The 24340-nt window shown below is 54.4% G+C and overlaps 1 protein-coding gene across 2 annotated transcripts in view; it reads right to left on the bottom strand.

Annotated features, from left to right (window-relative positions):
* LOC138285054 (receptor-interacting serine/threonine-protein kinase 3-like) overlaps positions 1-24340 on the bottom strand; it is a 783148-nt gene that overhangs the window by 9402 nt on the left and 749406 nt on the right. For both annotated transcript variants that reach the window (XM_069224506.1, XM_069224507.1), the window contains one exon: positions 35-65. In XM_069224506.1, coding sequence (XP_069080607.1) covers positions 35-65 — 31 coding nt within the window. The remainder of the gene's footprint in view (positions 1-34; positions 66-24340) is intronic.

The raw sequence follows: 24340 nt of genomic DNA, 5'->3' as shown, positions 1-24340 counted from the left end.
CAATACGACAGTATGGTAACAAAAAGGGACTCACTTGATCCTGTTCCAGGGAATCCTGTGTTAACCTGCAATAGAAACAAAAATCGTCAGTCTATTCTCAAATTGTGTACTGCGTTAATGTGTGTGTTGCATTTGAGGTCATGGTGATAAACACCAGGGCACGTGACCTGCCGAGTATTGAAAGTGATCCCTTTAGTATTCCTCATTGTTTGAGTACACAGTTTCTGCAGTGGATGAGCTGCGGGACTACGGTGGGGGTACTGTATATTGAGAAGGAAAATATCAAAAAGCAGACTGCAGCAAAAAACAAGTATTAATGTGAGGTTTTTTTGTTAAATAGCTCTGTGCAATTCCTGACACGTTTACCATTTTTAAATTAGCTCGTTTGATTTCAGTTTTGTACTTTATACATGATTGATTTCATGCATTTTTAAAATAACTTTTGAACCAAATTACCAAAATACATATATTTTCTTATGACATGCCAGGAGCATATTTTATTGGATGAAAATAATGCCTTTCACATGGCATTGGTGTTGTCACGAAAAATGATACTTCATTGTCCTATGCACATCTTCGCTTGTTAGTTCTGTGTTTTTCTTCAGTGAACTTAAGAATCATGCAAGTTTGCAGGAGGTGCTCCATATTTTTACTTTCCTATCAGTCGCGGTTGGCAACTGGGCAAAGTAGCAGGGCAAGGGAAATAAAATTAAAAAAAAATATATATATATTTTTTTAAACTTGCCTGAAGTTCACTGCTGCACCGCCGATCTCTGCGCAATCCAGTCACAGGCTCCCAGCCTGCCCTACGGCCAATCATGACACTGCTCAGAGCAGCGTTATAATTGGCTGGAGCGCCCTGGCTGGGCGCTCAAGTTAGACTGGGACCTAGGCCTTCTGTCTCCAACATGGCAACACAGTGCTGGGTTGGAGAAAGCCCTGTGCGCATGTGTGTTTGGCCTGCCCAAGAAGGCCCCAGGACCCTGCCCCTTTAAAAATAAAACGAAAATAACCATTGTTTATTATCATTTTGTTTTTAAAGGTTTGCAGCTGCTGGTGGGGGGGGGGGGTGACACTCCTCCACCATAGCTGAGGAGCCATCCCTGTTTCCTATTGGTATGAGTTTCAATCTCCAAAGGAACCCTTTATTAGCTCCAGCTTACCAAGAACTCACAGTGGGCTTAAAGCCTGCCTAATGATGGCAATTAGTTGGCTTTATCGTCACTCTAACTTCCTTTCTTCTTAATTGATGGTTTGCCTTGCTCTTCTTGTTCCATCATGCTTGTCCCTTCCCTGTAGCACAGTCTTTTTACCATCTTCCTAATTTGGCTAATTTCCATTCATCATGTTTAAGGAACTATGTGCCAGATGTACGAAAGGATTTTACCCATTCTGTGTCTATGGGAAAAAGCTTTCGTACATATGGCCCTATGTTTTTCTGTTTTCATTAAGTACTACATGAGACTGCATGTTTTCCCTGTGTGCTCCCCCAAAGGCTTCCCTGTGCTCTGATTCTCTCTTGGGTTCTTCTTCGCCCACCCTCTGACACCATGTTGTTCTCACTCTAATGTGCTTTCTCCCACGCTCCCCATATTCCTTTCAAACTTGATTGCTCCTTGCTCTCTCTGATGCTTCTTCTCCCACAACTGTGCTCTGTGCTCCTCTATATCTGCCACTCTGTCTATTGCAGTCTTCTGCATGATGCTTTCTTCTTCACCCTCCATGTTGTACCCCACTCATGCTCTTCTTTTACTCTCCTCTGCATCACTACCCACTTCCCCATCTGCTAATTTACTGCCACCACATTCCTGTGTTCCTTTTTTAAAAGCACAAAATGATCTTGATTTTATTATTTACCCATACAAGTGGCATCTGGTGTATAAAAAGCAAAGAAAATTATGCCAATAGCATTTCGCTGGCACAAGCATGCACTGAAATGAATGCGCTCACAAGGCAATGAGGAAATCTCACACCGTTCTTTCTATTTTTTTTTAACAACGTTGCACAGCATCTGGAAAAAGTATTTTCCTTTTCACTCCAGTGCTGTACAGTATCATGAAAAGCCATTGGAAAAGCCAATAGGTCCCAGAGAGGAGATCTACTGGCCTTGCCAATGTTTGGCAGTGAAGGTGGCGGCTCCCCCTCAAACCAGGCTATGTGGCGGTGCAGGTAATTCAGAGACCAAGAGTGCAGCCCTTTACCCTGCACTCCTTTGAGAAGAGTGTCTAGTCGCTCTTCAAGAACAAAAGGGCTGACCATTCCCAATAACTGAGATACTGTGCCATCATCATGTATGGCATAAGAAGAATATATGTGTTTAAGATGCATGTGGTTTACAGATGCTTAATGTATGAATAGGTTCATTGTGATAAAGTGTGTGTGCTGCACATAAAGGTTTTTTTTGTTTGAAAAGTTGGTTTGTGCCAAGGTCCCACTCTCCGAAACCTTTTCTACATTGTTTGTGGAGGAGGTGAGTGGTCCATTTGAACAAGCTGCTTACCTTCGGTAATGCATTATCTAGTGGAGACAATATTCAGCCTCTTGGATTCCCTGTCTGGGGGAGCAGCAGGGAAAGCTCCATGGGAGGTGGAGGCTTGGACAACCAAGCTCTCGGGTGAGGGAAAATGCGGGCCCCAGGTGTGGGGCAATGGTGGCGGGCAATTATTATGTTCACAGGAGCTCCTGTGCTGACCTTAGACCAGGTTTCCAGTACGACATCAGTAAGTGCTTCATTAAAAATGGAGCAGGGTTTCAGATGAGGAAGTTCTTGGTTGAAGCACTTCTGTCAAGATGTATGTCTTGATTGCCAATGAAGGTAATTCGAGGTCCAGGACCTCAGCCACCCTCTACACCACCATAGAATATGATGCTTCATCATCTGTAGCCATGGTATGGGGAGAAAGCAAACCAGTATCCGGAGAAGTAACCAGTCCACTGGCATCACCCAATTCCTCACATCAGTCCATGGATTCCTGACATTCTAAAGGGTCCAATGACCCCTCCCGTTCTTCCTAGAGGTTTGCCCTTCAGAATAGGGCTCAGGCACCGATCTAGGAATTGGCATTGGTCAACTCCGTTTTGACTACGTGTTGGAGTTGGGAATCCAAATGTGGCTGGTGTCGCTGGTGGACTCCGGCGACCCTGGGAGCATTGGTGTCGTGATTGGCACCGGGGAAGATCGCAGTGGTACGACCAGTGTGATCAGATCCACAAGGGCCCATCAGAGCTGATGCCAAAGCTGCCAGTGTGGATTCTGATAGGGTCCCTACTGACCCGTAGGGCCCGAAAGTGCTCCGGAGTGGTCAGCCCACTCAAATACTCAGTGCAAGGGCCCCTAAAACTCCTTAAGGTGAGTAGGGATTCATCTGGGTCCTGGAAAGCAGTGAGGCACAAAGTCGAACCTGGTGTTGACTCCGCAGATGTCGCATTAGCTGTCGGATGAGAAGAAGTCGAAGCACACTTTGACTTCTTGTGCTTTTGTGCCTCTTACCTGAATGTCCCAAGGACTTAGAGTGGGACAAAGAGCACTTGGGGCTCCTGGAGCAGTCCTGCAACCTTCCTCTCGATCTGACCAAGACCTCCTCGGTGTTGCCTTATGGGCTGCTATCAACTTCAGGGACTGCTCCCTCAAAGACTTCAGTGGCATGCCCTGGAAGTCCGAGCACAACTTGGAGTCGTGGACACACTTGAGACACCATAAACAGACTAAATAGGGGTCTGTAACTGACATGGCATGGTGACAGATGCCACACGGTTTAATATCTGTGTTCCTCAGAGACATCTCGACACAGCAGGAGGCACTGCTAAGGCAAAAATTGTCCTGATCCAGTCTGATGTCTGGGAAATTCAAAAATAAGAAATCTGCAGCTAGATGGCTCTGTCAGATATTAAAGTATGCTTCTTTATGAAAATGTCACTCACACAGGAGGTTAAAAAACACATTCTGTTTCTCAAGTTGATGTTATTTAATTAAGTTACTGTATTACTGTATTGCAAGACAAAGATCGCAATTGGCAATTGAATTGCTGATTTGATATCTTTTATTCATGACATATTTGGTGAGGTGCACCATTCTCACGAGGTAAGCAGGGACAGTGGTGTCACTTCCCTTGTTCCCTGCTAGGGAGGTGAACGTTGGCTGGACCTCGTAAAGGGTAACCACAGAGACCTGGATGAACCCAGCTCAAGAAAACAAGGTACCATTATACCTCAGCCTTAACCAATGCCACAAGAAACACTGCAGCATCTTGAGCACTAATCGAGCCGGCAGTCTTACTAGAGAAGGAGTATTCCTCATTCTCATTGAGTAATAATAATGCCAGAACTGCTGAGCACCACCACAGACAGAACACCAGGCATTGTGCTCAGACCAGAATCTCACTCTTAAACCAATGTAATTAATAACCAACTTGCTCATCAGTTAGTGGAAAGTCAGTTCAAATATCCCCACAAAGAGTTGGGTTGTAGTTCATTTGCAAAGTAAGGTTGAAATCACCATTTCATCCATAAAAAGTCCCAAACAATATCCAGAGATCTTGAAAGGTCAGACCCCTACATGAATCCCTTTTATGGATCACAATGCATTCAAGGGTTGTGCACAAAAAAGGGTAGTGCTGTGTATGATATTATGCTCTCAACACCTGCAGGAAATTATAGTTCCAGGTAGATTGACTTTTCAGCAAGTGTATAATTGCCCCTGTAAGGTATGTTGCCCCTGCTGCAGAACACAGAACCACTCTATGGTGGTCATTCTGACCTCGGCGGTAAAAGGCGCCTACCGCGGTCAGAAATCCTCCATAATCCCGCCGCGGTCGCGGAAACCCGCCACGGTCATTCTGACCCGCAGAAGGCAAACCTCCGAAAATCCGACCGCCACAACAGACCGCCAGACCAGCGGTCGGCGGAAAGGTGGAGGTGACAAAACCTCCACCGTCACGCCAACAGAAATACGCCCATGCCATTACGACCCACGAATCCACGCGGCGGTCATTCAAACGTGGTATTCCATTGGCGGGACACACTGCCGTGGTCAGAATACACACAAACGAACAAAACCCAGCCACATTGGACGATTTGAATCCCACACACCTGATACACATACACACACCACTCCCACACACACAATACAATATAAAACACACACCCACATCACCCACAAACCCCTACGCTAAAAAATTCGTAAAGAAGGCAAGAGCGAGACACCAGCATCCAAAAAATAACAGCCACAGCCACTCAACACCATCACCCACACACTATCCACACACAAAACAACACACACCACCACACTCAACTCACTTAAATACACATACTCCACCCCACACATCATACACACCACCCCATGGCACCCCAAAGACAACCCCGCTTCACAGACGAAGAACTCAGGGTCATGGTGGAGGAAATCGTTCGGGTAGAGCCCCAGCTGTTCGGCACACAGATACAATACACTAGCATTGCCCGGAGGACGGAGCTATGGCAGAGGATTGTCGACAGGGTGAACGCAGTGGGACAGCACCCCAGAAATCGGGAAGACATCAGGAAGCGATGGAACGACCTACGGGGGAAGGTGCGTTCCATGGTATCCAGGCACAACATCGCCGTGCAGAAGACTGGCGGAGGACCCCCACCTCAACCCCCACAATTCACATCATGGGAGGAGGAAGTCTTGAACATCCTGCATCCTGACGGCCTCGCAGGAGTCGGCGGAGGAATGGATACTGGTAAGTTGAAGCTTCAATACTGCTTCCCCCCCACCTGCATGCCAAATCAGACCCCAACCCTCACCCCCATCCTCGAACCCCACCCTCACCCCCACCCCCATCCTCACCCCCACCCTCACCCCCACCACCATCCTCACCCCCACCACCATCCTCACCCCCACCCCCAGCACACCTATTCCCCGCCAATGTCTCACCATCACAACCCACACATCCCAAAACCTAGGCCTGCATGCGTCCACTAAGCATGGACACCCATCACCAAAGCATGCCCAATGCATATACACATCCCCCCCACAAGCCACCCTCACCAAAGCCCCCACACACGAATGCCAGCACTTGGGGACACGAGAACCCACAGATACACCCATATGCCACACATTGAAACTATAACCATACCTCTATACCCCTGCAGGACCCGACCGTCAACACACCGCGGCGGAGGGGCCAGAATTATCCACACCCCCCACCCAAGAGGCCGTCAGCGATGACAGCAGCTCTGTCGACCTGGACACCGATGACCAGCCCGGACCATCGGGGACCTCTGGACAGTCGGTTCCCCTCACACAGGCACAGGCCACTACAGACCCTAACCCCTCTGGGAACACCAGCACAGCTCCCACCCAGCGGGCCCATGCCTCTGTCTCCAGGGCGCGTCAATCTGCGGTGTGTCTACCACTACAGGGCACCCAGGATAACCCACCACCCCAACAACAACAGGGACCTGGGGGCAGTGGTAGTGGGCACACCGGCCAGGGGGCAGAGGCCCAGGGAAACAGGGGAACTTGGAGGGCAGCTGTGCGACAGGGGGGGGAGGAGAGGCCCAGGGAACCCACTCTCCACGAGGTCCTCACCACCATCATGGGAGCATACAACCGCTCCCAGGAGACGATGGCGACGGTACTGGCCCGGTTCCAGGAGATCCAGGCACTGCAGGAGGAACACTATCGGGGGTACAGGGAGGACATCAGAGCCATCAACACCACCCTGGTTACCATGGTAGGGCTGCTGCAGGACCTCGTAAACACCAGGGCGGACACTGAACAACACCCAAGGGCCCCTGCCACTAGCCTGGACCAAGAACAGCCAACCACCTCCGCCGGCGCTAGTGGACAGGAGGCCCCCGCACAGCAGCAGCCCACCAGACCCCCACCTCCTGCAGGAGAAGAACCACCCCGCAAGAAGGCCCTGAGATCTCGCAAGAAGACAGAGTAGGATGTCAAGACCCCCGCCAGCAATGGATACCACCTGATGTCATCCCACTGTCCCACATTGTCACCCTGTCCGTCCTTGAACTGCCCATGCTCCATCTCTCCACAGGCCTCTGGACAATGCACCTGTGTGACTGTTACTCTGGACTCTGCCATGGACATTCCTTCACCATAGCCCCCACCCACTTGAAACCACCCATCCCATTTTGAGCACTTCAATAAACACCTATTTTGCACCAAAATATCTGGAGTCTGGCTGTGATTTCAATAGATTGTAATTGACATGACAGTGCAAATATGTCCTTGTACATGGTGAAGTCAACAAACAGCTGCCACAAAGCTGTAGTCCATGGGGAAACGAAGCACAGGACTCGTAGTGGGGACCCCAGATCTGAAATAGGGAGGGAAAAGCCAAAACTCAGTCATCATACACTGGGGCAAATAGACAGGCAGCAGAGATGCTGGAGAGTAGTTAACATTTACTAAATTATCTTTGAAATGTTACCTGTGTCCTATTGGAAGTACTGTTCAATGATTCTGTCCCTGTTGTCTGTTTCAGCCCCGTCGTCTTCCTCCTCGTCACTCTCCTCAGGTTCCACCGCTGCCACAACACCACCGTCTCGACCATCCTCCTGCAGGAAAGGCACCTGGCGGCGCAAAGCCAGGTTGTGAAGCATGCAGCAGGCCACGATGATGTGACACACCTTCTTAGGTGAGTACATTAGGGATCCACCTGTCATATGCAGGCACCTAAACCTGGCCTTTAGGAGGCCAAAGGTGCGTTCGATCACCCTCCTAGTACGCCCATGGGCCTCATTGTACCGTTCCTCTGCCCTGGTCCGGGGATTCCTTACTGGGGTCAGTAGCCACGACAGGTTGGGGTACCCAGAGTCCCCCACTAGCCATACACGGTGTCTCTGTAGCTGTTCCATCACGTAAGGGATGCTGCTATTCCTTAGGATGTAGGCGTCATGCACTGACCCTGGGAATTTGGCATTTACATGCGAGATGTACTGGTCAGCCAAACACACCACCTGGATGTTCATTGAATGGTAACTTTTTCTGTTCCTGTACACCTGCTCCCTGTCTCTTGGGGGAACCAAAGCCACATGGGTCCCATCAATGGCACCAATTACGTTGGGAATATGTCCAAGGGTGTAGAAATCACCCTTCACTGTAGCCAATTCGCCCACCTCAGGGAAAATGATGTAGCTCCTCACGGATTTCATCAGGGCAGACAACACTCTGGATAACACCTTCGAAAACATGGGCTGAGACATCCCAGAAGCAATTCCCACGGTTGTCTGAAATGACCCACTTGCCAAGAAATGGAGTACTGACATGACCTGCACCAGAGGGGGAATCCCTGTGGGTTGGCGGATGGGGGACATCAGGTCGGGCTCCAGCTGGGCACACAGTTCATGGATAGTGGCACGGTTAAGACGGTAGGTCAGGATAATGTGGCGTTCTTCCATTGTCGACAGGTCCACCAGCGGTCGGTACACGGGAGGATTCATCCGTCTCCTCGCCCAACCCAGCGGACGGTGCCTAGGAAGGACAACATGGAGCACACAGTCAAGCAACCCACAGGTACGTACTCACAGCTAGCACAGTATACGATTCTCTATGCAGTGAATGGCGTGTCTGAGTGGCTATGCAAGGCCTAGGCCTGTGTGACGCAGTTGAAATTGAGCCATGTGGGCCCTGGAAATGGCGGCTGCCTGACCTGTGAAGTGTGACAATGGGATGTGAGGTCAATGCGCTGGCGTGGCACACCGCGGCGGGCGGCGGGCAAAGACCGCGGCGCAAAGCCGCATTGGTTAACATTGAAGCCTATGGGTTTCAGGAGCCAATGGCGAAGGGCGCCGGCGGTGGCGGGACGCACCGCCGCGGACGTGACCGCCATTTTCTATCTACTTATCCACTTGCGACTTGAACTTTCACAGGAGAGGACCTATACTGCAAGTGTTGCTGTGACCTCGGTCTGGAAGGGACAATGGCTGCTGCACCTGGGGAAAGGGCCCCTGCCTTCACTGGAGAGGAGTTGGAGAAACTCGTGGATGGGGTCCTCCCCCAGTATGCGCTACTCTACGGTCCTCCAGACCAACAAGTGAGTTTAATTCAATCTGGATTTGGGGATACTGGCTGGCTTGGGGGCCTGGCGGGGGGCCTGGCGGGGATGGGGGGCATGTTGGGCCTGGCGGGGGGCATGGCGGGGATGGGGGGCATGTTGGGCCTGGCGGGGGGCATGGCGGGGATGGGGGGCATGTTGGGCCTGGCGGGGGGCCTGGCGGGGGGCATGGCGGGGATGGGGGGCATGTTGGGCCTGGCGGGGGGCATGGCGGGGGGCATGGTGGGGATGGGGGGCATGTTGGGCCTGGCGGGGGGCATGGCGGGGGGCCTGGCGGGGATGGGGGGCATGTTGGCCTGGCGGGGGGCATGGCGGGGATGGGGGGCATGTTGGGCCTGGCGGGGGGCCTGGCGGGGGGCATGGCGGGGATGGGGGGCATGTTGGGCCTGGCGGGGGGCATGGCGGGGGGCATGGCGGGGATGGGGGGCATGTTGGGCCTGGCGGGGGGCATGGCGGGGGGCCTGGCGGGGATGGGGGGCATGTTGGGCCTGGCGGGGGGCATGGCGGGGATGGGGGGCATGTTGGGCCTGGCGGGGGGCCTGGCGGGGGGCCTGGCGGGGATGGGGGGCATGTTGGGCCTGGCGGGGGGCATGGCGGGGGGCCTGGCGGGGATGGGGGGCATGTTGGGCCTGGCGGGGGGCATGGCGGGGATGGGGGGCATGTTGGGCCTGGCGGGGGGCCTGGCGGGGGGCATGGCGGGGATGGGGGGCATGTTGGGCCTGGCGGGGGGCATGGCGGGGGCATGGCGGGGATGGGGGGCATGTTGGGCCTGGCGGGGGGCATGGCGGGGGGCCTGGCGGGGATGGGGGGCATGTTGGGCCTGGCGGGGGGCATGGCGGGGATGGGGGGCATGTTGGGCCTGGCGGGGGGCATGGCGGGGGGCATGGCGGGGATGGGGGGCATGTTGGGCCTGGCGGGGGGCATGGCGGGGGGCCTGGCGGGGATGGGGGGCATGTTGGGCCTGGCGGGGGGCATGGCGGGGATGGGGGGCATGTTGGGCCTGGTGGGGGGCCTGGCGGGGGGCATGGCGGGGATGGGGGGCATGTTGGGCCTGGCGGGGGGCATGGCGGGGGGCATGGCGGGGATGGGGGGCATGTTGGGCCTGGCGGGGGGCATGGCGGGGGGCCTGGCGGGGATGGGGGGCATGTTGGGCCTGGCGGGGGGCATGGCGGGGATGGGGGGCATGTTGGGCCTGGCGGGGGGCCTGGCAGGGGGCATGGCGGGGATGGGGGGCATGTTGGGCCTGGCGGGGGGCATGGCGGGGGGCATGGCGGGGATGGGGGGCATGTTGGGCCTGGCGGGGGGCATGGCGGGGGGCCTGGCGGGGATGGGGGGCATGTTGGGCCTGGCGGGGGGCATGGCGGGGATGGGGGGCATGTTGGGCCTGGCGGGGGGCCTGGCGGGGGGCCTGGCGGGGATGGGGGGCATGTTGGGCATGGCGGGGGGCCTGGCGGGGGGCCTGGCGGGGATGGGGGGCGTTGGGCCACTGGAAAGGAAAATGCTGACAAACTTGAACGTGGTATTTCTCCCTCCCTGTACGTGTCACATAGGTCCGCGCCCATGAGAAGATCGGGATTTGGCGTGCCATCGCCAAGGAAGTCCGGACCCTGGGGGTCCACCATCGACGGGGCACCCACTGCCGCAAGAGGTGGGAGGACATCCGCCGCGGTACCAAGAAGACCGCCGAGTCTCTGCTGGGGATGGCCTCCCAACGTAGGCGGGGTGCCTGCCGTCAACTGAGCCCCCTGATGTTCCGGATCCTGGCGGTGGCCTACCCTGAATTGGATGGGCGCGTGAGGGCAGCACAGCAGACACAAGGGGGTGAGTACAAGCATTATCTACTCTGTTGTCGCGCAGTGGAGGTGTCTGGTTGGGGGAGGATGGCTGGGGGTCCCCCTAGGCCAGGGCGATATCTGTAGGCTGGGCACCCCCGTAAGCCCCTGTGTCCCCAGCCACCACCCTCAGTAGTTTGTCAGTACAGCCATCCCTGGGCCGTGTCATTAATGGGTGCAGTTGTCAACTCTAGGCGTGTAGGGCATGTTCCACGGAATGCGTAGCGGACCCCAAGTGCGCAACTTAGTGCAGGGGGCATCTGTGTCTGTCATGTCCGCTAACTGTACCGGAGATCCATGTACTCAATATCCCTTTATTTCTCTCTCCCCCCCCTTTTTGTTTGTCTTTCTGTGCTTGTGTGCATCAGCATCATCAGGCGGAGGAGAAGTGGCATCGGGGCAGGAGGGAGCTGCATCTCACATGGCCCAGGAGGGCCATGCCACAGAGTCAGACTGGACCAGTGAGACGGAGGGCGAGGGGAGCTCCACGACGGGGACGACTGGAGCCTGCAGCGACACGGACACGTCCTCGGAAGGGGGCTCCCTTGCGGGGGTGGCACCATCCGTGCCCCCCGCCATTACAGGTACAGCCGCCACCCAGCGCACCATCTCCGCCCTCCCAGCAGCCCCTCAGCGTTCGCCCCGTGCCCGCTCTGCCAGGAAGCCGGGCATCTCCTTCGCCCCAGGCACCTCAGGCCCTGCCCCTGTTACCCCCGCTGCCCTCAGTGAGGAGGTCATTGACCTCCTCCGAACGCTCATTGTTGGGCAGACTACCCTTTTGAATGCCATCCAGGGGGTGGAGAGGGAGGTTCATCGCAGCAATGCGTACCTGGAGGGCATTCATTCGGGTCAGGCTGCCCATCAGCGATCGTTCCAGGCTCTGGCCTCAGCACTGACGGCAGCCATTGTCCCTGTCTCCTGCCTGCCTCTACTAACTCCCTCCTCCCAGTCTCCTGTTCCTCTGCCTGTCCCACCCACACCATCAGACCAGCCTGCACACACCTCAACACCCAAGAGAAGCTCATCCAAACATAAGCACCACAGATCACGCAGACATTCACACACGCAACATTCCGATGCAGACATGCCAACAGTCACTACCACCTCTGTGACCCCCACCTCCTCGTCTCCCTCCTCCCTCCCTGTGACGTCTACACTCACACCTCCATTCACCTCACCATCAGCCAGTGTTTCCATCACCAGCACACCCTCCACTCCAGTCCGCACACGTGCAGTCACCACCCCCACTGCCATTTACACGTCCCCTGTGTCCTCTCCCACTGTGTCTGTCACCCCCTCTTCCACACCACACAAACGCAGCCACCCACCCACCCAACAGCCATCCACCTCACGACAGCCTATCCCTCCTGCACCTGCACCCAAAGACAGCAAACGTGACTCACCTACAACCACATCCTCTCCCTCCACTCCCATTCCCACTGTACCTACCACTCTCCATTGTCCCAAGAAGCTCTTCCTCGCCACTACTAACTTCTTTCCTGACCCTGAGCCCCCCCCTCCTTCTCGTCGGGGTAAGAAGAGCACCTCAGCCACCACCAGCCCTGCAGCCCCCTTGACAAGGGTGCAGGGGTATTGGAGCCCGCCAGCCAGCATGTCTGGATCTTCGCCCAGCAGCAAGGGGACAGGCAGCCCACCCCCTGGGAAGAGGAGCAGAAGGCGGAAGGGGCGCCGCAGGAGCCCGCCTTCTACATCCCCCCCGGACACCACCCAGAGACAGTCACCAGCCACAGCTCCAAAGGGAGGAAAGGGCCACAGGCCCACGACTAAGGAGGGCAAGGGCAGCAAGTCGGAGAGGTCAGGCAGCAGGCCTGCTGCCCAGGAGGAGCCCACAACCCCCATAGCCGCTGCCCCGGGAGGAACCGGCACAGCTGCCCCGGGAGAGCCCCCCACCCCCATAGCCGCTGCCCAGGGAGGACCCAGCCCAGCTGGGCAGGAGGGCCCCACCACCCACAGCCCAGGTGGGCATTGAAGGAGCACCATCCCCGCTGCCCAGGAGGGCACCACCAGGCAATTAGCAGTTGGCCATAGACCGGCCGCCGTCTCAAGAACGGCTGAACTGGGCCCCGCCGTCTCAAGAACCGCTGAACTGGGCCCCGCCGTCTCAAGAACCGCTGAACTGGGCCCTTCAAGGCAAGTAGCGCTGACCTGGGCCCCACCGTCTCAAGAACCGCTGAACTGGGCCCCGCCGTCTCAAGAACCGCTGAACTGGGCCCCACCGTCTCAAGAACCGCTGAACTGGGCCCCGCCGTCTCAAGAACCGCTGAACTGGGCCCTTCAGGCAAGTAGCGCTGACCTGGGCCCCACCATCTCAAGAACCGCTGAACTGGGCCCGCCGTCTCAAGAACCGCTGAACTGGGCCCCGCCGTCTCAAGAACCGCTGAACTGGGCCCTTCAAGGCAAGTAGCGCTGACCTGGGCCCCACCGTCTCAAGAACCGCTGAACTGGGCCCCGCCGTCTCAAGAACCGCTGAACTGGGCCCCGCCGTCTCAAGAACCGCTGAACTGGGCCCTTCAAGGCAAGTAGCGCTGACCTGGGCCCCACCGTCTCAAGAACCGCTGAACTGGGCCCCGCCGTCTCAAGAACCGCTGAACTGGGCCCTTCAAGGCAAGTAGCGCTGACCTGGGCCCCACCGTCTCAAGAACCGCTGAACTGGGCCCCGCCGTCTCAAGAACCGCTGAACTGGGCCCCGCCGTCTCAAGAACCGCTGAACTGGGCCCCACCGTCTCAAGAACCGCTGAACAGGGCCCCGCCGTCTCAAGAACCGCTGAACTGGGCCCTTCAAGGCAAGAACCGCTGGCCCTTTGGCAGACGTGGCAGGGCAGGATCTATCTCGGGCAGGGCTGCAGGATGTCCTCTGGCCAACTTGCCTCCTCCAGTGGCAGTGGGGTCTGTTATGGACTGTATGGACTGTGGCTTTGCTCTCCCCAGGATGGCCCAGTGGGCAGGCCACCCACTGTATGGACTGTTTGGACTGTTGGTTTGCTCTCCCCAGGATGGCCCAGTGGGCAGGCCACCCACTGTATGGACTGTTTGGACTGTGGCTTTGCTCTCCCCAGGATGGCCCAGTGGGCAGGCCACCCACTGTATGGACTGTGGCTTTGCTCTCCCCAGGATGGCCCAGTGGGCAGGCCACCCACTGTATGGACTGTATGGACTGTGGCTTTGCTCTCCCCAGGATGGCCCAGTGGGCAGGCCACCCACTGTATGGACTGTATGGACTGTGGCTTTGCTCTCCCCAGGATGGCCCAGTGGGCAGGCCACCCACTGTATGGACTGTTTGGACTGTGGCTTTGCTCTCCCCAGGATGGCCCAGTGGTCATGGAGTCCCCTCGTGGATCTGGCGTCGTGTACTCAAGTGGCTGAGGTGCCCCCCCTTCCCTTCCCCCTGAGGTGCCTGTCCGATTTTCTTTCTGATGCCCCTGCAGTGTTCTCTCCGTGGAGTTCTTGTCGTGGGACTGGGCCTTGCCCCTTTGCACAGGAACCCTGTGATCCACGGACAGTGGTTGGACTACATTTAGTAGCTGTATATATTTTGTATATAGTTTATTTATTTATTGGGATTACTGGTGTCCATATTTCAATATATCTGCCAGTTTATGATCTCTTCTTTTGGTCTTTGCATTATTTCGGAGGGGGGTGGTTTGTGGGTTGTGACAGTGATCTGTGGGAATGCATTGATGTGTGTGTTGTAGTGGGTGTGGGTGGGTGGGTGTGTGCCGGTAATCTTTTCCCTCCCCTGTGTCGTAGGTGCAGTACTCACCGATGTCTTCCGCGCCGCCGGGCGTGCTCCTGGTATATGAGCAGGAATAGGAGTGCGGGGATGACCTGCAACTCTGGTTCCATGCTGCCGAAATCTCGCGTGGAGTGCGTAGAGGTGAGCGTTTTCCCGTTCATAGTCTGTTTCCGCCGTGTTCTTATCGGCGGTGCTCCCGCCCCGGAAAAGGTGGCAGATTGGTGGGTCGTAATAGGGTGGGCGGTACATTGTCTGCCGCCTGGCTGTTGGCGGGAACCGCCGCGCTGTTTGTTTGTACCGCTGTGGCGGGCGGAGTGTTAAGTTGGCGGGCTGTGTTGGCGGTTCCCGCCAGGGTCAGAATTGCATATTTTAGACCGCCGGCATGTTGGCGGCTTGGCCGCCGCTTTATCACCGACCGCCAGGGTCAGAATGAGGGCCTATGTCTCTTGAGAGCATGGCTTCTCTGAAGCTGCTGAGGCTGCATAAGTTATGACTCAGAGACACTGAGATATGAAGCCATTGTCCTGAGACAGAAAGCCATTGCCTTAACTATCAAACAGAATAGTCATGAGCCTTCCAAGGCCTCAAAGCTGTTGGTGCATGAATTATCCAGTACCGCCACTACAGTAATACGTGCATTCCCTAATGTGTTGAATGAACAAGCAATTCTTTCGTAATCTATGGGGTGTATGTCAAACCAAAGAGTTGAGTCTGGTACTGGTAGTGTACCTATATGGGAACTAGAGACATTTCTCCTCCAGGTTCTACACTGTAATATGAAGGTAACCTTCTCTGCGGATGACTGAAGTCATGTAGTATTGCTTCATCACTACTGAAACTACCTCCTGAAGTGGTATGTTCGTTATCTTTGCCTTTAGCTGGAGACTAGCATCAATCCAAGACAGATAAGCATTTTAAACTAGTGTTCTGTACAAACAAGTCTTTTTCTGAAATCAGGCCCACAAGGCCATTTTAACCCATATCTCTCTAGTACCTTGTTGGAAGGCTATGTTCTTGATGGAATTAAAAATATTAGAGTGGAAACCACCTTATAGCTTTGACAGAAAGGGCGGGTGAAATTTTATGTTTCACAATCTTTAGCACCTATTTGCCAGTTATTGATCTTTCCCAGATGGATCATATTTTCTGTCAGAGGGATGTACTTGACATCGTCAAGCCTTTGAAGATGAAGAACCAGCAGAGATGCAAAGCTGGGTCTGGTCCCTTGTATACTCTTGAAAATTTGAAGAAACATCTTCTCTGCAGAGAAAAGGGGTATTTAAAAGACCAATAAGAAAATGATTTTGCATTGGCCCTAAAAATATTCAAATTCTTTCTATTCATGGGTGGGAGGCACCTCCACAAACTTGGATATTCTGACCCAAGCACTGACAAGGCCAATAGGTCTTGCCTATGAGAGATCGATTGACTTAGTAAATTTTCTTAAGCTATGTTGTACTGAAGTGTATCTGCTGGGCAGCTTGGCCGAAAGTAATACAGGTGATCATAAACCACTGCATATGTGGCATTACACATTCTGCTTCTCTTCAGGGTTCTGCGTCTCTGAAAATAGTCAATTATATCATACATCATGGATGCACATTTGAAAATAACTTGGGATTTAAACAAGGCTAAGTGGTTTCTCTGATCCCACCCACCACTAATGGGCTTACTTAAGAAGCCTCTAGCACCACTTTGCGCCACATTTGCTTCATTTTTTTAATGTAAATGTGGCGTTAAGGTGGTAATTCCTCTGTACCACACTTACAAAATGGCACATTGCTTGCATTGCGCCACTTTGAAAACCCTTGCGCCACATTATGCCTGCACCAGGCATAATATATGCAATGGGTGTGTTATGGCACTTGGAGGCCCCAAAAAAATGGCACAGTGAAATTTAACAGACTTTACTGCACCATTTTTTCAGTCATTTTTAATGCCTACTCAGAGCAGGCATTAAAATGACACACCCATTAAAATTAATGGGCCTCTTTGCAGTTTGAAACACTAGCGTCAAACTTTTTAAAGCTAGTGTAGCAAAGCGTCAAAACTTTTGAGGCTATTGTTCTAACTATTCCCGTGGTGCGCTGTATGTTCAATATGGCACAACCACAGTGTATCAGGTTGCGGTTCGGGGTTGCAGAAAAAGTAGCACATCAGAGCTGATGTGCCACTTTTTCATAAATCTGGACCTAAATCTTTCTGGTTTATCCTGGGGAGTGCAAAGCCACAGTCTCAAGTCTTTTCAGTGGGTGGTATGCCCACTGCTTTATCCTGGGGAGTGCAAAGCCACAGGCTCTCAAGTAGATACAAGTCTCCACTGGTTCTGGAGGTCGCTTTGTGCCCAGAGTGCTTCATCCTGCAAAGGACAGAGGTAGTGGATGACTTTCTCCACTGGTTCTGGAGGGGGCTTTGTGCCCAGAGCATTTCATCCTGCCAAGGACAGAGGTAGTGGATGTATCTCTCCACTGGTTCTGGAGGTGGCTTTGTGCCCAGAGTGCTTCATCCTTCCAAGGACAGAGGTAGTGGATGTATCTCTCCACTGGTTCTAGAGGGGGCTTTGTGCCCAGAGTGCTTCATCCTGCCAAGGACTGATGTAGTGGATGCCTTTCTCCACCGAAAGTGATGCTTCATGGAAGCTGCCCAGGCTCCTGGAGCTCACCACCAGCCTCGGACGACTGACCACTGGGGATGGCAGCCATGTCTGCGGTGGTGCCACTGGCTCAGGATGTCGCGGGCCGCTGGCGTCGCTTGCAGCTGTGTCAGTCACGGCGATGCTGGTTGCGGGCTCTGTGGCAGTGGTGCTGGCAGCAGGCTCTGTGGCAGCGGTGCTGGTTGCGGGCTCTGTGGCAGAGGTGCTGGCGGTGGGCTCAGTGGCAGCAGTGCTGGCGGCGGACTCTGTGGCAGCGGTGCTGGTGGCGGGCTCTGTGGCAGCGGTGCTTGCGGCGGGCTCTGTGGCGGCGGTGCTGGTGGCGATGCAAGTGGCGGTGTAGGTGGCGGTGCAGGTGGCGGTCTTCTACGCTGTACAGGTTGGCGTCGACGTGGAAAGAAGGTGTGACACTAGTCCCTCAGTCGGTGCCACCATGCCCTCTCCTGATCTGCTCTTCAGTTTCTGGCCCTTTCCCACCTTTGATGATGGTGCGGCTGTCCTGCCACTATCCCCTTTTGTTTTCCCTGACCCCTTGGTGGCAGGTGTTTTCTGCTTCTCCCTCCGGGATGTGGGCAACTTTTTTAGCTTGGCAGGTGGCAGAATGTCCTTGCCCTCGCTCCGTGGCACACTGGCAGCCCTGATGGTTGGCGCACTCCAATAGCCCGCAGTTGCTGGCACCACTATGCCTGGGGATGTGGTGGCTGAGGTGCTGAGTTGGAACCTGGAAAGCCTGGCCCTAGGGGAGGGACGGCGGAAGGAGGTGTAGGGAAGAGGTCAATATTAGCCAGGAAAGGTTTTTTAGACACACTGGGACGGGTAGATGGAGGGTGTTTGGGAGTGGAGGAAGAGGTAGTGGTTGTAGGAGGTGTACATTTGCTGAATTTGGGTGAAGGTGCATGGGCTGGAGGTTGTTGTGAGGTGGATGGCTGTTGGGTGGGTGTGTGCCTGTGTTTGTGTACTTTGGGAGAGGGCTCACAGACACACTGGGAGAGGACACAGGGGATGTGTGAATGGTAGTGGGGGTGGTGAGTGCACGTGAGCGGTGTGATGTGATGGGTGTGCTGGGGATGGAGGTAGTGGCAGAAGATGTAGTGCATGCAGGTGTGAGTGGAGACGAGACTGGGAGGGAGGAGGGAGACGTGGAGGAGGGGGACACAGTGGAGGCAGTGGATGTTGGTATGTCTGCATGGGTATGATGCTTGTGTGAGTGCCTGTGGGATGTGTGGTGCTTATGTTTGCCTGAGCCACTTTTGTGTGTTGAGGTGTGTGCATGCTGGTCTGATGGTGTGCTTGGGATAGGCTGAGGTACAGGGGATTGGGTCTGGGTGGAGGAGGTTGGAGGGGGGAGGCTGGACACAGGGACAATGGCTGCCATTAGTGCTGAGGCCATAGCCTGAAATGCTCTCTGTTGGGCTGCCTGGCCAGAATGAATGCCCTCCAGGTATGCATTTGTTTGTTGCAAATGCCTCTCAACACCCCGGATGGCATTTAAAATGGTAGACTGCCCAACAGTGAGGGATCTCAAGAGGTCAATAGCCTCCTCACTGAGGGCAGCAGGGCTGACTGGGGCAGGGCCTGAGGTGCCTGGGGCGAAGGAGATGCCCACCCTCCTGGGTGAGCGGGCACGGGACACACGCGGAGGGGCTTCTGGGACGGCGGTACTGGTAGGGGGGTGGTGGCTGTACCTGTTGATGTAGGAGGCACAGAGGGGCCCGCCACCGCAAGGGAGCTCCCATCAGTGGAGGAGTCGCTGTCACTGCTATCACCTCATGTCGCCGCCGTGGAGCTCCCCTTGCCCTCCGTCCCACTGGTGGCTTCAGACTCTGTTGTTTCGCCCTCCAGTGCCAAGTGGGATGCAGCTCCCTGCTCCTCCGCCTGATGATCCTATTGCACAGAAGAACAGGGAGACAACAAAAAGGGAGGGGGAGACAGAAGAAAGACATGTTCAGTGCATGCAACACCACTAGCGTTGGCGGACACTACAGACACAGCAGCCCTCTGCACTATGCCATGCACTTATAGTTCCTAGATTATTCACATGCCCATGGGGTACAAGGCTTAAGCCCGATTGCTGCACACATGGAAGTCACAGGAGCCTGACTAGGTGTAGACGGCACTAACCACTAGTGGGGTTGGGGTTCCACTGAAACTGCCTCACAAGGGACCTTGCCTACCAAGCTCGCCCTGACCTAGGGGAACCCAACGCCCACCTCCCCCACCTAGACACCTCGTAATGCGCACAGAGTCAGATGAAAGTGACTGTACTCACCCCCTTGTGGCTGCTGTGATGCCCTCAAGCGCCCATCCAACTCAGGATACGCCACTGCCAGGATCCGGAACATCAGGGGGGTCATGGTGCAACGGGCACCCCTCCCACGTTGGGAGGCCATCCCTAGCTGAGCCTCCGCCGTCTTCTTGCTCCAGTGGCGAATGTCCTCCCATCTTTTCCATCAGTGGGTGCTACATCTGTGGTGGACCCCCGGGGTGGCAGCCGGGGATGGTACGCCAAATATCCTTCTTCTGGTGGGTGCTGACCTAGAGGAATAGTACAGGGGAAAAGGAAAATCTTTACCCGTCCGGACCGTCATATTCATTTGCCCACGTCCCCACCCTTGCCCTGACGCACATACACTCACCATCCGCTAATGCAGGCCTCAGTCCCCCCCCACATGTATCTTCCATCCACACCACTCCAATCAGGCATTCCCATGCAGCATGCTCACCTGTTTGTCTGGAGGACTGTACAGTTGTATGTACTGGGGGAGGACCCAATCCAATAATTTCTCCAACTTCTCAGAACTGAAGGCAGGGCCCTTTCACCAGACACATGAGCCATCGTCACTTCCAGACTGAGGTCACAGCATCACTTGCAGTTTAGCTCCTCTCCTGTTGAAGGTTAGGCATCAAGTGAGTGAACAGACAGAAAATTGCGGTCACGTCCGCGGCGGTGTGTACCGTCACTGCTGGCGTACATCGTCATTGCCCCCTCGGACCCATAGGGTCCAATGTTTACAAATGCAGTATTACGCCGCGGTCTTCGACAGCCTACTGCAACAGTGTAGAACGCCAGCACAGTTACCTCATATCCCCTTGTCCCACCTTACAGGTCAGGCAGCCGCCATTTCAGGGGGCCACATGGCATTAATAATAACTGCATCACACCAATCTAGGCCTTGCATACACACAGTAACAGGCACATTGCAGATTAATAAATGTGTGCAAATTATATTTTGTGATACCTCAGTGTAGGCTGACTCTCTGCTCACTGTTCTCCTCCATAGGGCACGCCTGCTGTGGCAGGTGATGAGATGGGGGCATCCTCCGGTGTACAGACCACTGGTGGACTTGTCGACAATGGAAGAGAGACACGTAATAGTCACCTACAGACTTGATTGTGCAACAATCCATGAACTGTGTGCCCAGTTGGAGCCAGACCTGATGTCAGCTATCCGCCATCCCACAGGGATACCCCCCCAGTGCAGGTCCTGTCAGTACTCCATTTCCTGGCAAGTGGGTCTTTTCAAACAACAGTGGCCATTGCATCAGGGATGTCCCAGCCAATGTTCTCTAACGTGCTGTCCAGAGTGTTGTCTGTCCTGCTGAAACACATGCGCAGCTACATCGTTTTCCCTCAGGTAGAGGATTTGCCTACAGTGAAAGGTGACTTCTATGCCCTGGGACATATCCCCAACATCATAGGTGCCACTGATGGGACACATGTGGCCTTGGTACCCCCACGCAGGAGTGAACAGGTGTACAGAAACTGGAAAAGCTATAATTCGATGAATGTGTAGATGGCGTGTTTGGCTGACTAGTACATCTCCCATGTGAATGCTAAATTTCCTGGCTCAGTGCACGACGCTTACATTCTAAGGAATAGCAGCAACCCTTATGTGATGAGGCAACTCCTTAGGCACCGTGTGTGGCTAATAGGTGAGGACAAGGACCCTATACAGTGTGAATAGTTGTCTGGGTATGGGGTTGTCCATACGGGTTAGTGTGTGTCTAACAGTTGTCCCTCAAAATTTGACTCTAGGTACCCCAACCTGTCATGGCTACTGACCCCAGTGAGAAATCCCAGGACAAGGGCAGAGGAACGCTACAATGAGGCACATGGGTGAACTAGGCGGGTGATCAAACGGACCTGTGGCCTCCTGAAGGCCAGGTTCCGGTGCCTCCATATGACATGTGGTTCTCTCTACTACTCACCAAAGAAGGTATGCCAGATCATCGTGGCCTGCTGTATGCTGCACAACCTGACTTTGCGACGACAGGTGCCTTTTCTGCAGGAGGATGGTCCAGCTGGAGGTCTTGTGGCAGCTGTGGAGCCTGTGGACAGTGAAGAAGAGGAGGCAGAGAGGATATCAACAACAGAAACAACGTTATCCAGTAATACTTAAAGTGAGACACAAGTAAGACGATGTCACTGCCTCACACATCTCATACTATTTGAGCTATCAGAAGTCTGTCATTTTCACCCAATGTATGGACCCTGACTTGTCACTTTGCCTTTCCATTTAACAGATGTGGGTCCCACTTTATGACCTCTGCTATATTTCCTCCAGACCTACAGCTGTGTTTCATCGGTATGTGAACAATTAAATTGACATTGCTATATTCCATAGTTATTGCAATTACACATTAGTGAAAGCACATACTGACTCCAGATTGCTTTGTGATTGATGTGTGTTTATTTCTGTGCAAATAAGTGGAGGGGGTTGTAAAACGGGCAGGGGTGATGGTGGAGGAATGTCCATGGCAGAGTCCAGTCTATTTGTTTCACAGTTGCATTGTCCAAAGGGGCATAGGAAGTGAGCAAGGGCAGTGGAAGGGTGGACAAGGTGACAAAGTGGGACAGAAGGGTAACATTCAGTGGGGTCTCATTTCCTGGCGAGGGTTTTGGCAATGTTCTCTGTCTTGTTCCTGGATCTCAGGGACCGTTTGCGGGGTAGCTCTCCATCTGCAGGGGGTGTGGTTCTGGTGTCGTGGTCCTGTGGCGGTGCCTCCTGTCCACTAGCGCCGGCGGAGGTGGAGGGCTGTTCATCATCCAGGCTAGTGTCAGGGGCCCCTTGTTGTGCCACAGTGTCCCTCCTGGTGTTGACAAGGTCCTTCAGCACCCCAACAATGGTGACCAGGGTGGTGTTAATGGACTTCAGTTCCTCCCTAATCCCCAGACAGTGTTCCTCCTGCAGCCGCTGGGTCTCCTGAAAGTTGGCCAGTACCGTTGCCATCGTCTCCTGGGAATGATGGTACGCTCCCATGATGTTGGAGAGGGCTTCGTGGAGAGTGGCCTCCCTGGGCCAGTCCTCCCCTGGTTGCACAGCTGTCCTCCCAGTTCCCCTGTTTTCCTGTTCCTCTGTCCCCTGAACCATGTGCCCACTGCCACTGCCCCCAGGTCCCTGATTTTCTTGGGGTGGTGGGTTTGCCTGGGTTCCCTGTAGTGGTGGACACACTGCTGCTTGACGTGTCCTGGGGACAGAGGGATGGGCCTGCTGGGTGGGTGCTGTGCTGGTGTTTCCAGAGGGGGGAGGCTCTGTGGTGGCTTGTGCTAGGGAAACCGACTGTCCCGAGGTCCCAGATGGGCCGGGCTGCTCATCTTGATCCAGTTGTGCAGAGCTGCTGTCATCACTGTGGGCCTCTTCTGTGGGGGGACTGGATATGTCTGGAACCTCCTGTCTGGTGACGTTGGGTAGGGGTCCTGCAGGGGTGTAAAGGCATGATTATTGCATCTGTGTGTGCCATCCTGTGCAATGGGTGAGTGACCCTGTACTCCAGTGTATTCTTGTCTAGGTCCTTGTGTGATATTTGGTTTGGGGTCTGTGTGGGTATCTGTAGTGGACATGCTTTGGGGATGGGTGTCCCTGCTTTGGTGTTGCATGCAGGGCTTGTTGTTGGGATAGGTGGGTGGTGATAGTGGGACATATGTGAGGTGTTGGAGTGATGGGGGTGAGGGTGAGGGTGGGGGTATGTGATGGCATGCAGGTAGGGTGGGGGATATAATATTTAAGAGTTTACTTACCAGAGTACATTCCTCCTGCTACTCCTGCAAGGCCCTCAGGATGCAGTATTGCCAAGACTTGCTCCTCCCATGTTGTTAGTTATGGGGGAGGGGGTCCACCGCCAGTCCTCTGTACTGCAATCTGGTACGTTCAGACCACGGAACACACCTTCCCCTGTAGGTCGTTCCACCTCTTCCTGATGTCATATCGTGTTCTTGGATGCTGTCCCACTGCGTTGACCCTGTCGACGATTCTGCGCCATAGATCCATCTGCCTAGTAATGAAGGTGTGCTGCACCTGTGAAACGAAGAGATGTGGCTCTACCCGGACAATTTCCTCCACCATGACCCTGAGCTCTTCCTCAGAGAACCTGGGGTGTCGTTGTGGTGCCATGATGTGGTGTGGGTGATGTGTGAGGTGGTGTGATGTGTGAGGGGATGTGTTGTTGTGTGTTGTTTGAGGTGTGTGGATGTTGTGTGAGTGATAATGTTGTGTGTCTGTGGATGATAGTGTTGTTTCTGGTGGTGTCTCTCTCTGGCCTTCTTTCGGAATTTCTGGTAGTAAGGGTTTGTGGGAGATGTGGGTGTGTGTTTTATATTGGATTGGGTGTGTGGGAGTGGTGTGTGTATGTGTGTCAGGTGTGTGTATTTCGAATTGTCCAATGTGGTTGTGTTTTGTAAATGTGTGTGTATTTTGAGTGCGGCCGTGTGTACCGCCAATGGAATACGGCGGTTGAAAGACCGCTGCGTGGATTCATGGGTCGTGATAGTGTGGGTGTATTCCTGTTGGCGTGACGGTGGAGGTTTTGTTTTCGCCAGTTTATCACTGACCTTTGGTGTGGCGGACTTGTGTGGGTGTCTGTCTTATGGCGGATTCTGAGCTGTGGGTCGTAATGGCTGTAGTGGAATTCCGCCGCCGCATCGGTGTGTTGGCGGTCTTCTGCGCGGCGGTAAGCGGCATTTACCGCCAATGATGTAATGAGGGCCATAGTATCCGACATAATGAAGGCACATGAAATAGGTGAATAGTGCTATGCAGACTTCGAACTT

Source organism: Pleurodeles waltl, chromosome 3_1 (assembly GCF_031143425.1).
Source record: "Pleurodeles waltl isolate 20211129_DDA chromosome 3_1, aPleWal1.hap1.20221129, whole genome shotgun sequence".
Classification (NCBI taxonomy): Eukaryota; Metazoa; Chordata; class Amphibia; order Caudata; family Salamandridae; genus Pleurodeles; species Pleurodeles waltl.
The sequence above is the reverse complement of the archived record's forward strand: the minus strand, read 5'-3'. Positions and strand labels throughout refer to the sequence as shown.